General features: G+C 50.7%; 1 protein-coding gene across 1 annotated transcript in view; it reads right to left on the minus strand.

Moving 5' to 3' along the window:
• The window catches only part of LOC141157705 (dynein axonemal intermediate chain 3-like), a 30,632-nt gene extending 18,885 nt beyond the window's left edge, over positions 1 to 11,747 (minus strand). Inside the window, exons 1-4 of the mRNA XM_073645249.1 lie at positions 11,706 to 11,747; positions 11,197 to 11,235; positions 9,942 to 10,015; positions 7,509 to 7,860 (exon numbers count right to left, since the gene is read on the minus strand). Of these exons, the coding sequence (XP_073501350.1) occupies positions 7,509 to 7,860; positions 9,942 to 10,015; positions 11,197 to 11,235; positions 11,706 to 11,747 (507 nt within the window). The remainder of the gene's footprint in view (positions 1 to 7,508; positions 7,861 to 9,941; positions 10,016 to 11,196; positions 11,236 to 11,705) is intronic.
• Positions 11,748 to 12,785: the final 1,038 nt, after the last annotated feature.

Raw genomic sequence — 12,785 nt, forward strand, 5'->3', positions numbered from 1 at the left:
TAAACTGGTGGGACAGGAGTTCAAAGTGCAGGGTGCACTGATTTATGAAGCCCCGAGCCTGGGCGGAGTCGCCTCCGAAGCGAGGAGGTGCAGAAAGCCGGGGTCCGGGGTAGGATACCATGGTATTAGTGGGCAGCGGAGCTGCCGGATTGCGAGTCATGGCACTGGCGGAGGTTGTTGGCGGAGCAGTCAGAGTGTCCAGGCGAGAATTGACATTCCGCAGGTGACCCAGGATGGACTCCTGTTGGGACCTCTGACGGGACAGTTCATGACACAGGTCCGAGAGAGAGGGAGCTTGGGTGCCACCGGGTTCCATGGCCCGAGCAAACTGTAACGGGTCTGGGAGGCGGAACCTCTGAGCTACTATACAAGGGGGCGGTCCTTGTAAGGGAGCGGGTGGCGACCAGGCAGGCAGTCACAGCAGGTGACCGGGACAGTCTCTGGAAGAACGGGCAGGAGATCACGGCAAGTGACCGGGGCAGTCTCTGGATGAACGGGCAGATGGTCACGGCAAATGACCGGGGCAGTCTCTGGGTAAAGGGTTGGTACGACCTGTGGCGGCTGATGGTAGACCTGAGCTCCCAGGTGAGCAGGCGAGAGTCTCTGGATAAACGGGTGGTCACAGCATGTGACGGCGGAGCCTCCAGGAAGACCAACAGACAGGCGGCAGATGAGCGCTCCCAGGTGAGCGGGCAGAAGTCTCTGGACAGGCGGGTGGTCACAGCACGTGACGGCAGAGCCTCCAGGTAGGCTAGCAGACAGGCAGCAGATGAGCGCTCCCAGGTGAGCGGGCAGGAGTCACTGGACAGGCAGGTGGTCACAGCACGTGACGGCGGAGCCTCCAGGTAGGCTAGCAGGCAGGTAGCAGATGTGCGCTCCCAGGTGAGCGGGCAAGCTGGTCCATAGACAGACTGACAGGAGTTGGAAGGCAGACCGTCGGACCTCAGGCAAGCAGGCAGGTAGCTGATGTGCGCTCCCAGGTGAGCGGGCAAGCTGGTCCTTAGACAGACTGACAGGAGTTGTAAGGCAGACCGTCGGACCTCAGGCTAGCAGAATATCAGGCAGGAATAAGACAGCAAGCTGGCAGGAATCTGGCAGGTATCTGGCAGGTAACTGGCAACGGGACCTGAGGGCTGAAGCAGAGTAGTGAACAGTGCAACAACATTGCTCGGTGAGGGGAACAGCGTCCCTGCCTAGCAGAGGGCAGGGACGCCGGCGCTACAGGTGGGAAGCAATGGACGAATATTGTGTAGAAAGGCCCCTAGAACTGGAGCACCGCCGCCTGCAGAACACGTCTACCCAGGCTAGCGTCTGCTGAGGACTGGGTATGAACCCTGTAGTGTTTGGTAAACGTGTGTAGACTTGTCCAGGTGGCTGCCTTACACACTTGTTGTGCCGAAGCCTGGTGCCGAATGGCCCAGGAGGCCCCTACCGCACGTGTAGAGTGTGCCGTAATACCTGCTGGAAGAGGAGAATTTTTGAGGCGGTAGTCCTCTTGTATGGTGGATTTGATCCACCTGGCAAGGGTAGCTTTGGAAGCTGGCAGACCCTTGCGGCCGCCTTCCAGTAGAAGGAAAAGAGAATTAGACTTCCGGAAGGGCGCAGTCCTAGACACATAGATACGTAATGCCCTGACAAGGTCAAGCGTATGCAGAGCCTTCTCCATTCTATGAACCGGGACCGGACAGAGGGATGGTAGTGAAATTTCCTCATTGAGGTGGAAGTTGGACACAACCTTCAGAAGAAAGGATGGGACTGTACGGAGAACTACCTTGTCCTGGTAAAAAAACAGGAAGGGCTGCCTGCAGGAGAGTGCTGTGAGTTCAGACAGCCTGCGTAGCGAGGTTATTGCCACCAGGAAAACCACTTTCTGGGATAGAAGGTGGAGTGGGACTTCACTAAGGGGTTCAAAGATGTTTCCTGCAATGTTGTCAGTACCAGGTTGAGGTCCCACGTTTTTAGCGGTCGTCTGTAGTGGGGAACCAATCGGGAAACCCCCTGAAGAAATGTCCTTACTTGCGGCTTGTTAGGAATGCACTTCTGAAAAAGCACTGAGACAGCTGACACCTGGCTCTTAAGGGAGGCCAGGGACAGTCTGGCCTCCAGACCCGATTGGAAAAACTCAAGTACCCTGGGGAGGCAATAAGGGAATGGGGTCTGGCCACGAGATTCGCACCAGGTAAAGAAGGCTTTCCAGGTACGGTAATAAATCTTAGCAGAGGTTGGCTTCCGTGCCCTGATCATGGTTGCAATGACGTCCGGTGAGAACCCTGACTGGGTTAGAACCTAGGTCTCAATGGCCACACCGTCACAGAAGATCCGGGCGGTCGGGGAGACGTCAGGGGATGTCTGCTGTGAGCTGAACAATGTCAGCGTACCATGTATGTCTGGGCCAGTCCGGTGCGATTAGGTGGTTGGAACTCCCTCTTGCTTGATCTTCCTCACCACTCTGGATATCAGGGGGAGAGGTGGAAAAAATGTACAGGAGCTGGAACTGGGTCCATTCCTGAACCAGGGCGTCCGCTCCTAGCGCCCTCGGGTCGTGTGTTATGGCCATGAAGTTGGAGACCTTGGCATTGAAGTGGGATGCCATTAGGTCCACGTCCGGAGTCCCCTAGCGATGGCAGATCTGGCGAAAAACTTCGGGATGGAGAGACCGCTCTCCTGAGTCCATTGCTTGCTGGCTGAGGAAGTCAGCTTCCTAGTTGTCCACACCCGGAATGTGGACCGCAGAGAGAACCGAACCTGTGTCTTCCGCCCAGTTGAGAATGTGTGTCACTTCTCGCATCGCCTGGGCACTGCGGGTCCCCCCATGGTGATTCACATATGGTGGCATTGTCTGACTGTACTCTGATGTGAGAGGCTGCCAGTAAGTGATGGAAGGCTCTCAACGCCAGGAGGATGGCACGAAATTCCAAGATGTTGATGGGCATGGTCGCTTCCTGGGGACCACTTGCCCTGTGCTCCGTGGTGTAAGTGCACCGCACCCCAACCAGTCAGGCTCGCGTCGGTGGTCAGAACCTTCCATTGACCCGTGAGAAAGGATTTCCCCTTTGTTAGTGACGCTGGCTTGAGGCACCAGTGCAGGGTCCTCCTGGTTGACGACGTCAGCTGGAACTCCCTGTCGAGAGACAAAGGGGTTCCTGTCCCATGACTTGAGGATGGCTAGTTGGAGAGGCCTGAGGTGAAGCTGGGCAAATGGGACCGCTTCTCTTGCCGCCATCATCCTGTCGAGGACTCTCATGGCAGACCGGAGAGATCGAGGGGATTTGTTGGTTGAATAGCATTCCCAGGAAGGTCAGAGACTGACTCGGGGTTGGTGATGACTTTTGTAGGTTGACTAACCAGCCCAGGCGACTCAGAGAGTCGGTTGTGATTGAGACGCTGAGGTCGCAGTCCTTGAAAGTAGGAGCCTTGATAAAGAGATCGTCCAGGTATGGAACGACTACTATGCTTCTGGAGTGCAGGACGTCCATGGTGGCTGCCATGGCTTTGGTAAACCCTCTGGGAGCTGTGGCGAGTCCGAACGGGAGAACCACTAACTGGTAGTGGTCCTGGTCGATTGCGAACCTGAGAAATCTCTGATGGGCGGGAGCAATTGGTATATGCAGGTATGCGTCTTGTATGTCTATGGAGGCGAGAAATTCTCCCTTCTCCATGGACGCAATGATGGGTTTTAGGTCCAGTATGGGCCGTACGCCGCCTCCTTTCTTAGGGACTACGAATAGATTGGAGCAGAACCCTTGGATTGGAAGTGAACTCCATCTTGTATCCCGAAGACACTAGTTCCCTGACCCACCTGTCTTCTGTAACAGGCAGCCAGACTTGATGAAAGAGAAAAAGTCGGCCGCCCTGAGATTTTTCTCCTTTGGACTTTGACTGGCATGCTTTTGACTGCCAGGTCTTGTCCGACTTTTGCGTCAACCGCGAGTTGTCCTTGCGTGGGGTGCGGTTGCTATTATGTGCTGGACGCGAGACGGACCACCCCGAAGAGTTCCGAAAGGATCGGAATCGAGTTTGGTTACGCTTCCTGTAAGTGCGTTTGGGTTTCAGTTGGGGGAGAGAGGTACTCATACCCCTGGTGGCGTTGAATATCATCATGTCCAACTGTTCGCCAAAAAGTCGACCACTGAGGTACGGGAGGTGCGTGAGGGACTTCCTTGAGGCTGCGTCTGCTTTCCATTCCCGCAGCCAGAGGATACGCCAAATCGTGATGGCGTTTGATGCTATCCCTGCTGCACCCCTTGCTGAATCCAGAGTTGCATGAAGCATATAATTTGCTACAACTGCTATTTGAACCGTTTGGTCCGACAGCTCAGGAGCAAATGCTTGGAGGCCAGCTTGTAAATTTTTGGGGCCAAGCCAGGAGACCTTGGCAGCCCCAAACTGAAGCGAACGCGGGAGCCAGGGAGGCCCCTGCGGCCTTGAAAATTGAACGAGCCTTGCGTTCCATCTGCCGGTCTGCTTCATCCCTGAGGGTTGAGCTATCTGGCAGTGAAAGGGGTGACTGTGGTGCTAGCCTAGAGACTGGGGGATCCACTTTGGGTGGATCTGTCCATTCCTTGGTGACCTCCTGTGGGAAGGGGTACCGCGCCTCCAGATATTTGCGATTTAATGATTGATTTAAACTGTTGGTGGTCAAAGAGATCTTAGGCGGCTTCAGAGCTCCTTCGAAGGAAATGTTGGATGGATGGGCGAGATTACGTCCTCAACTAGCGCTGTATTGCTAGGGGGGATTGAGATCAGCGACCCTTCAGTTTCCTTGTCAGAGTCGGAATCACAGATGTCTTCCGAATCCTGTGTATCGCTAAGGTGTCTCCTGCTGGATGAACCGGGGCGGAGGCTTTCTCTGGTCGGGGATCGCTGCAGAGATCTGCATTGTCTGTCCCTGGTAGGGGACGGTCTAAATGACCTGGAATTACGGTGTCTCTCTCTAGAAGGGGATGACCGTGTGTTATGGGATGACGCAGATGAACATGACCTGTGGGTCCGCTTGCGTCCTGACCTAGACGTGGATGTGCCCGGGTCGCATGTCCCTGAGTCGAGCTCTCCCTTTGCTGGGTAGCCCCCTTTGCTAGGTAGCGTTCATAGCCGAGGCATGACACTCCAGAGCCTGAAGCAATGTGGGGGTTGGGCTATCTATAGACTGCGTCATAGATTGCGACATCTGAGTCACCCATTCCTGCGTGGCAGTAGACCCGAAGCATTAGCAGGGGCTTCTTGGGGCTCTGGCACAGTAGTCTGGATGCAATCCTGGTAGTGCGGGTACGTGCTACCACTGGGGAGAGTATTACTGCAGGCTGTACAGAGTGCATAATAGCAGTCCTGCCTGGTTCTCTTGGACCTTGAGTCCGGCATAGTGCACAGGGGTAGGGCCCTACTATGTAGAGGAGCGTATAAGAAATAATGGATTCACAGCCGAGGAGGAACTCCAGCTGTGATCTTACCCCACCAGTGTGCCCCTAGGTCCAGCGCCGAAGATCCACAGTCCTGTGCCTCCCCGGAGACTGGCAGGCCTGGTCTGTATCTGCCGACCGGTAGCTGCAGGGTTAATTCTTTATCCTGCAGCAGATAATGGCCGCCGGAGTAAATTTTAAGGAAGAAGGGCAGCAGTTGCTGTGTGAAATCGCGCCCTTTCAGTCTGGATCTGCCCCCTCTATGACACTGTAGAGTGTCATATTTGTCATCCGGGGGGCGGAGAGGAGGTGGCGGCTTCGGCCTAGTCGGCTTCGGTCTAAATTAGATGCCTGATGCCCAAAGGGGCTCCAGGCCGGCGCGGAAGTCGGGGAGGGGGCCGGATCTGAACCGGACCCCCCCCCCGGATTTAAAGGCAGGATAGCGGTGGGGGTATAAGCGGAAGGGGGGCCCTGAGAAGAGTCCCCCTGAGGCACCATAGAGCTGGTGCTGCCGCAGAGACAGGGCAGGGAGGCCTGTGCCTGTGTTGTGCCATGCCTGCCTGCACTCCCCCCGACCCCGACAAGAGCCTGCAGCAGGGCTGGGGTCCCTGAATTCAGCTGCAGTGTGCTGGCTACTGGGAGCTGCAGAGTGCTGCCTGTACAGGCCCTACCTGAGGCGTCTAAACCTAATGCCCCCAGAGGGGGATTAGGGAGGGTGCTGCTGTCACCATCAGGGGGCTTTATCCTCGCCTCGCCTTGACCTCAACCCAGAAACCAAAAGGAATCCGAGGGGATGGGGAAGGAGCGACATGGGGAATAGCCATCTCGACTTCAACTGTGCACCCCGTAATAGGGGGCAGAGGAAGGAGCCATGCCGGGAGTCTTGCAGGAGACCCATTTTTCTTCATCTGTAATCCTGTCTGGAGAAAACGAAGTAAAAGTTTTAGGTGTGCCTCCTATGCGACACTAAGCAAAAACTGGAGAAGGCTGACGCCGTCCAGGGGTGTATACTGCAGAGGAGGAGCCACGGTTAATCTTTTTCAGATTATGCATAGTGTCGCCTCCTAGTGGACAGCAGCATAACACCCATGGTCCTGTGTCCCCCAATGAGGCGACAGAGTAATGCTATTTTTTTTTGCATCCAGCATAAGTGATAGCGACCAGACATGATGGAGAAAGGGCTGGAGCCGCTCTAATATGACAATAATCCTGGCCGGGGATTATCCGCAGATCCTTCTTCTGGTCATTTCTGGATCGGCTTTTCTTCTTTCTTCATAATCTAATACAAGCACCAAAATGACAGCTGTAGCATCAGATATTGTTATTTAGAGAAGCATTGGTACAAGCATGGGCTCTAAATGCACCCGCTAGGCCAACTGCAAACCTATCACTATGCAAAAGCCATAACTTAAGGCCACGGCCCCACTATCAGTTTTCGGTCAGTATTCGGTCAGTATTTTTTCTCAGGAGTGGGAGTTAAAACCAGGAGAGGAACAATCAGAGAAAAGGTATAATAGAAACAAGTCATCAATTCTGCACTTATCACCCACTCCTGGTTTTGGCTCCGACTCCTGAGAAAAAATACTGACCGAATACTGACCAAATACTGATAGAGGGGCCGTGGCCTAAGAGGAGTTTTCTGCTATCAGTAAACCTCTGGATGCAATTTGTTTTAAAATATCAAACTGATCTTTTCTCACCCTCCCCGGGTCCAGCGCTGATATCATCTAGCCACCACTGCATGTAATCACCCTCTGAGAGGCTTATGCCATCAACTCAGGAAGAGCCGCTGAGCTCAGTGATTGGCTGCAGCGCTGGTAATATGCAAAGATTCAGTGCTGGACCTGGTGAGCTGGAAAAAAAACTTTAAAATTGTTCTTGTTTCTGCCCATTTATCCCGCTGTGCTTGGCATACGACTGATGATTTCTCATACAATCTTCTCTGGCTTACTGCTGTTTTGTTAAACAGTCTGTGTCGCACAGGGAGGCAGTGTATTGTATAGCACTTACAGAATAACCTGTAGTCACACTGAAATGGCGGTGGCCGGGACAGGAAGGCGAGCGTCTGCCAGCGAGAAGCAGAGAAATACTAAGGGATTAGGATGGAATTACTGTAGCCATAAAGGTGCCCAGGTATCTGCAGAGCAGCTGACAGCCATTTCTTCGAGAACCCATACACCTGTGCTTCGGGGGAGAGTCGGGGGTCTCCATACAGGTTCGGATGACTTTCTCTAATGAATATGGAGGCCCATGGGCCCATAATGTGACCAAATAGCTGTTAGTTAAGTTGGATCTTGTATCCTGATGGATCTGCACCTTGAGTAGTGGCCTCCAGATTAGATCGAGGTGTTTGAAGGTATCCGGCACCCCGAGAGGAGCCGAGTGCTGGTTCTCTTCTTGTTTTCTGCTTGTCGGCGTCTGTAGATGAGTTTTGTGTGAGCGAATGTCCCAGAACATCACAGAACTGTAGAGGAGAAATGAGATTGTGTCAAAGGAAATCCAACCAACTATTCATATGAGACAAGAAATCAATAGCAATCTCCAGAATATGTGCGTCATGATGATTTGTCGCTAAGATTCTGCAATCTGCCCGGGAAATAACATCCGACAGAACGTGAGTGAACGAACGCTGGAGTGGACTTGGCGTTTTATGTCTGTGGTGTCTGAGCTCCTACTTATGCAGAAGCTGGTGGTCACCTCTGCGTGCTGAGAGATTATTGGGGGTCTCAGGACTTTTAAAAAAAAAAAAAAATGTAGGTAGACTTTAGGATGACCATATACATGAGATGAATCTTGGCCAAACCAATGTGTCTTTGAAAACTTTGGATCACAGCATGATGTCTAGCTTTTGAGGATCTTTTGGTCTACTTCACTTTGTCAGGCAGGTCCTCGTTAAGTGATTTCTTGATTGAGAACAGGTGTGGCAGTGATCAGGCCTGTGTGTGGCTAGGGAAATTGAACTCAGCTTCCCAAAGATGTGATATACCACAATTAATTTATGTTTTAAGGGGGGGGAGCAATCACTTTTTCACACAGGACCCTGTAGGTTTGGATTTCTTTTTCCCTTAATAATAATGACCTTCATTCAAAAACTGCATTTTGTGTTTACTTGTGTTATCTTTGTCTAATATTTAAATTTGTTTTGTGATCTGAAACATTTAAGTGTGAGAAACATGCAAAATAATAAGAAATCAGGAAGGGGGCAAACACTTTTCACACCAATGTATATTATGCTTCCTACAATCAGACGTCTCACTATAAGGCCAAATTCAGACGTCCATATATCATGTTCCAAGTAAGGACCACGATGCACGGAGCGCCTGCAGGGGTGGACTTTTAATAAAGAATTTTATTCGGGCTGTTTGTTTATTTACAATATTGACTATGGGGTTAGTATTGGGGGCGTCTTATAGACACCCTCCATTACTAACCTGGACTTCATGTCAGCTGCCAATACAAGGCTGACATGAACCCCGACACTATTACCCCACTGCCACTGCACCAGGGCAAGTGGGAAGAGCGGAGGCTAAGCGCCAGAGTTGGCGCATCTTATTGATGCGCTATTCCTGGGGCCACTGAGGGCTGATCTCATTAGCCTTGGAAGGGGCCAGTATCCATGGCCCCTTACCTGGCTAGTAACATCAGCCCCCCACGGTCAGCTTTCCCTCTGCTGGTTATGAAACTGATGCGGGAGCCCACACCATTATTTTTAATTTTATTCTTCATTTTACACTGGATGCTGAATACAACTCCCATCATTGTCTCTGAGATCAGCGCGAGCAGGGGACAATGATGAGAGCTGCCTCCAGCAGTCGGTGCAGGGGATCAGCGTGAACTGTACTGCTGATTCCCAGACGCCGGTACGTGTCACGCTGATAACACACGTATGTCATCTGTGTGTCATCTGTGTGCACGTGTGCAGCATGCATTTTGTGAGTGCTGCACCAAAAAACCTGTCATGTCTGCGGGTTTCTCACATGGACACACAGCCCGTGTGACAAACCGAACATCTGCGCACACCCACTGAATACAATGGTTGTGTGTATGTCCGTATTTGGGCCCTTTAAAAACGGACAGCATACGGACATACAAAACAGACCTGTGAATAGGGCCTTACAACGTGTAAAAGTAACCGCGTCGTCTGGAAATCATCAGGACAGGATTTTAGCCTTTGAGTTTGATTCCAGAAAAGTCTCAGTAAATCACAGGTTATGCGGCTTTTGCAGAAACTCATTGTTTTCCAATATGGAAAAAAGTTGTGAGAGTTTTTGCAACTTTCCGAAACTTCTGAATAGAGAATATGCCAAATTGTCCAGCCATGAAGCCCGCTCTCCTGTATCAGCAGGCAGATTGTTGTTGGGGCGTATAGTAATTGGATGATGATTACTGTTATGGCAGCAAGATTTATCGTCACCCGGATTTCCAGAAATGATGGGTGTTATTGTTACATCATAAGAGAAAAGAACAACTCAATGACTTTTACTACAAGGAAGATCCAGAGCATCGTCTAATGGAAACCCGGAAAAGAAAAGTCACTCCACATACCAGTCAGCAGAACACGTGGCGAGCTGGACGCAGTAACCGCTTTTATTCTCATAAGGATATCCAGTCCGAGTTATCTGAAAAGTAAAAATCACATAAACAAATATGGATTTATTATAAAATATTGTTTGTATGAACGTGGGGTTACATGGCATTAAATCTTGTAAAGGCCTAAAACCTGGAATGGATGGAGACAATTTTCTAAATACATTACTCATACTGATCCTGAGTTACATCCTGTATTATACTCCAGAGCTGCACTCACTATTCTGCTGATGCAGTCACTGTGTACATACATTACATTACTTATCCTGTACTGATCCTGAGTTACCTCCTGTATTATACTCCAGAGCTGCACTCACTATTCTGCTGGTGGAGTCACGATGTACATACATTACATTACTTATCCTGTACTGATCCTGCGTTACATCCTGTATTATACTCCAGAGCTGCACTCACTATTCTGCTGGTGCAGTCACTGTGTACATACATTACATTACTTATCCTGTACTGATCCTGAGTTACCTCCTGTATTATACTCCAGAGCTGCACTCACTATTCTGATGGTGGAGTCACGATGTACATACATTACATTACTTATCCTGTACTGATCCTGCGTTACATCCTGTATTATACTCCAGAGCTGCACTCACTATTCTGCTGGTGCAGTCACTGTGTACATACATTACATTAGTGATCTTGAGTTACATCCTGTATTATACTCCAGAGTTGCACTCAATATTCTTCTTGTGCAGTCACTGTGTACATACATTACATTACTGATCCTGTACTGATCCTGAGTTACATCCTGTATTATACTCCAGAGCTGCATTCAATATTCTGCTGGTGCAGTCATTGTATCTATATAAAATGCATCCGTAATTTACATGTCGCATTTTGTAGATTTTTGAAGATAAATGAATCTATGAGATGTAAATAGTGACATAAAATTGTAGAACAGTGATCTGAGTCGCTCCTCCTGTTGGACTCGCTGAGTGTCTCTTCCTTATGACACATCATGGCGGCGGTACATCTGCCAATATTCTGCATAGGAATCTGACACATCACAAGTCCTCTCATGCCGGACTTTTCCTCCCGATGTTCTGGACTTCGTCAGAGGAGTTTTTGAAAGAAAAAAAAAACATAAATAAAATAATTGGTGGCCAAAACTCGCCTCAAAGTAGTCTGGGAGCCAGTGTAAGTCAGTGACCACCTCCCGGTGGCCGTGCTCTATAGAGGACACTGCGCAGTATCTCACCAGCGGAGAATCATGGGATTGCTTCACTTCCAGAGGTGTCTGTAGAAAGAAAAACAGCAATGTACCAGGCGGTAATAATATTACCAGTAATACACCAGGCGGTAATATTACCAGTAATACACCAGGCGGTAATAACATTACCAGTAATACACCAGGCGGTAATAATATTACCAGTAATACATCAGGCGGTAATAATATTACCAGGAATACACCAGGCGATAATAACATTACCAGTAATACACCAGGCGGTAATATCAACATCAATATCAATATTCCAACCTTGGATGGAAAACACAACGTCAAGATCCTTGAACATCCGATCTGCCTTTTGTTAAGCGTTATTTCACACTTTTGAGCTCCAGGGACCTTCTGCTCCAAAAACGCCTCAAAATAAATCAGTGTCATCGTACCCTAAAGACCCCCATACATTTTAGACTCACGGCAGCCGAACCCTCAGATATCAGCAGGGTCGTCCGACATTAGTTTAATGTGAATAGGAGCCTCCCGACTCTCCCCGACACATCATGTTCGGAGACAGAAGGGTCGAACATGTTCGATTGTTGCCTCTGAGATAAGCCACATCCTTAGGACTGACAGTGGCTCCTTCATGGAGGAGAGTTCAGATGACAGCTATCTATCGTGTACACTGGCCACATATGTGGCACCCCAGAGGGTCTGGTTGCCACAGTGGTAGTAATACCATGTCTGGGAGCAAAACAGGAGTTTCCTGGTTAGGGAACACACTACCTGCAACACCTCCTGCTGCAGACCAGAAAAGGGGAGGATCCTGCCCTTTATTACTGGATCTGGAGGCGGGGTTAGCCAGTCTAGTGACAGGAGTCAAGCAGGACACACTAAGGAGCAAGGAGCTGAGGACTGGAGCTGGCAGAGTTCATCCTAGCCGGAGTATATACAGAGTTGTGGACACCGGAGTCCGAGGCTGTGGGACCCTTCAGGCTCAGCAGCAGATACCGCAGGGCAGGGGATTTCAGGTCTCCTGGCCCAACAGAAGCCCGGAGGCTCAGCCACAGGAAAGGACCAGTACCATCACAGAGGAGCGAGGAATACACGGGATCCGAGTCGCCAGCCATACGGGTGAGCACCGCACGTCACACTCAGGGACGTGGGCTACAACACGACTATAAGCGAGATAGCCAAAGAGTAGAGTCAGAACGGCAGGCCTACAACTCCACCTGGCCAAGGGAATTCCAGGACTGCTCCCAGACTGACCAGGCCCTCATCCATAGCAAGTACTCCCGTTGGGGTCTATATAATTACCACCAGTAAAGACCCTAGGACTGCACTGCAAAGACTCCGTGTTATTATTACTGATCCAGGCACTATCACCACCATCATCCATACATGCTGCCCTGAAGCTCCACTCTTCCTGTGGGGAGTTACATCACCTTGCTGCCCATACCATCAGCTTCAGTGGACTGCTCCGCAGCGGCGGTTACCAATAACCGCATCCCACAGGTGGCGTAGTCGGACTATATATAGCCTATACACATAGACTAGCCTGGTTTGACCGCCCTGGGTCACAGACCGGGTCGCCGCCACGGTGACTACAACCCCCAGCATCTACAAGG

This window comes from Phyllobates terribilis, unplaced genomic scaffold (assembly GCF_046119375.1).
Source record: "Phyllobates terribilis strain yellow unplaced genomic scaffold, ASM4611937v1 Scaffold_8__6_contigs__length_399053987, whole genome shotgun sequence".
NCBI lineage: Eukaryota > Metazoa > Chordata > Amphibia > Anura > Dendrobatidae > Phyllobates > Phyllobates terribilis.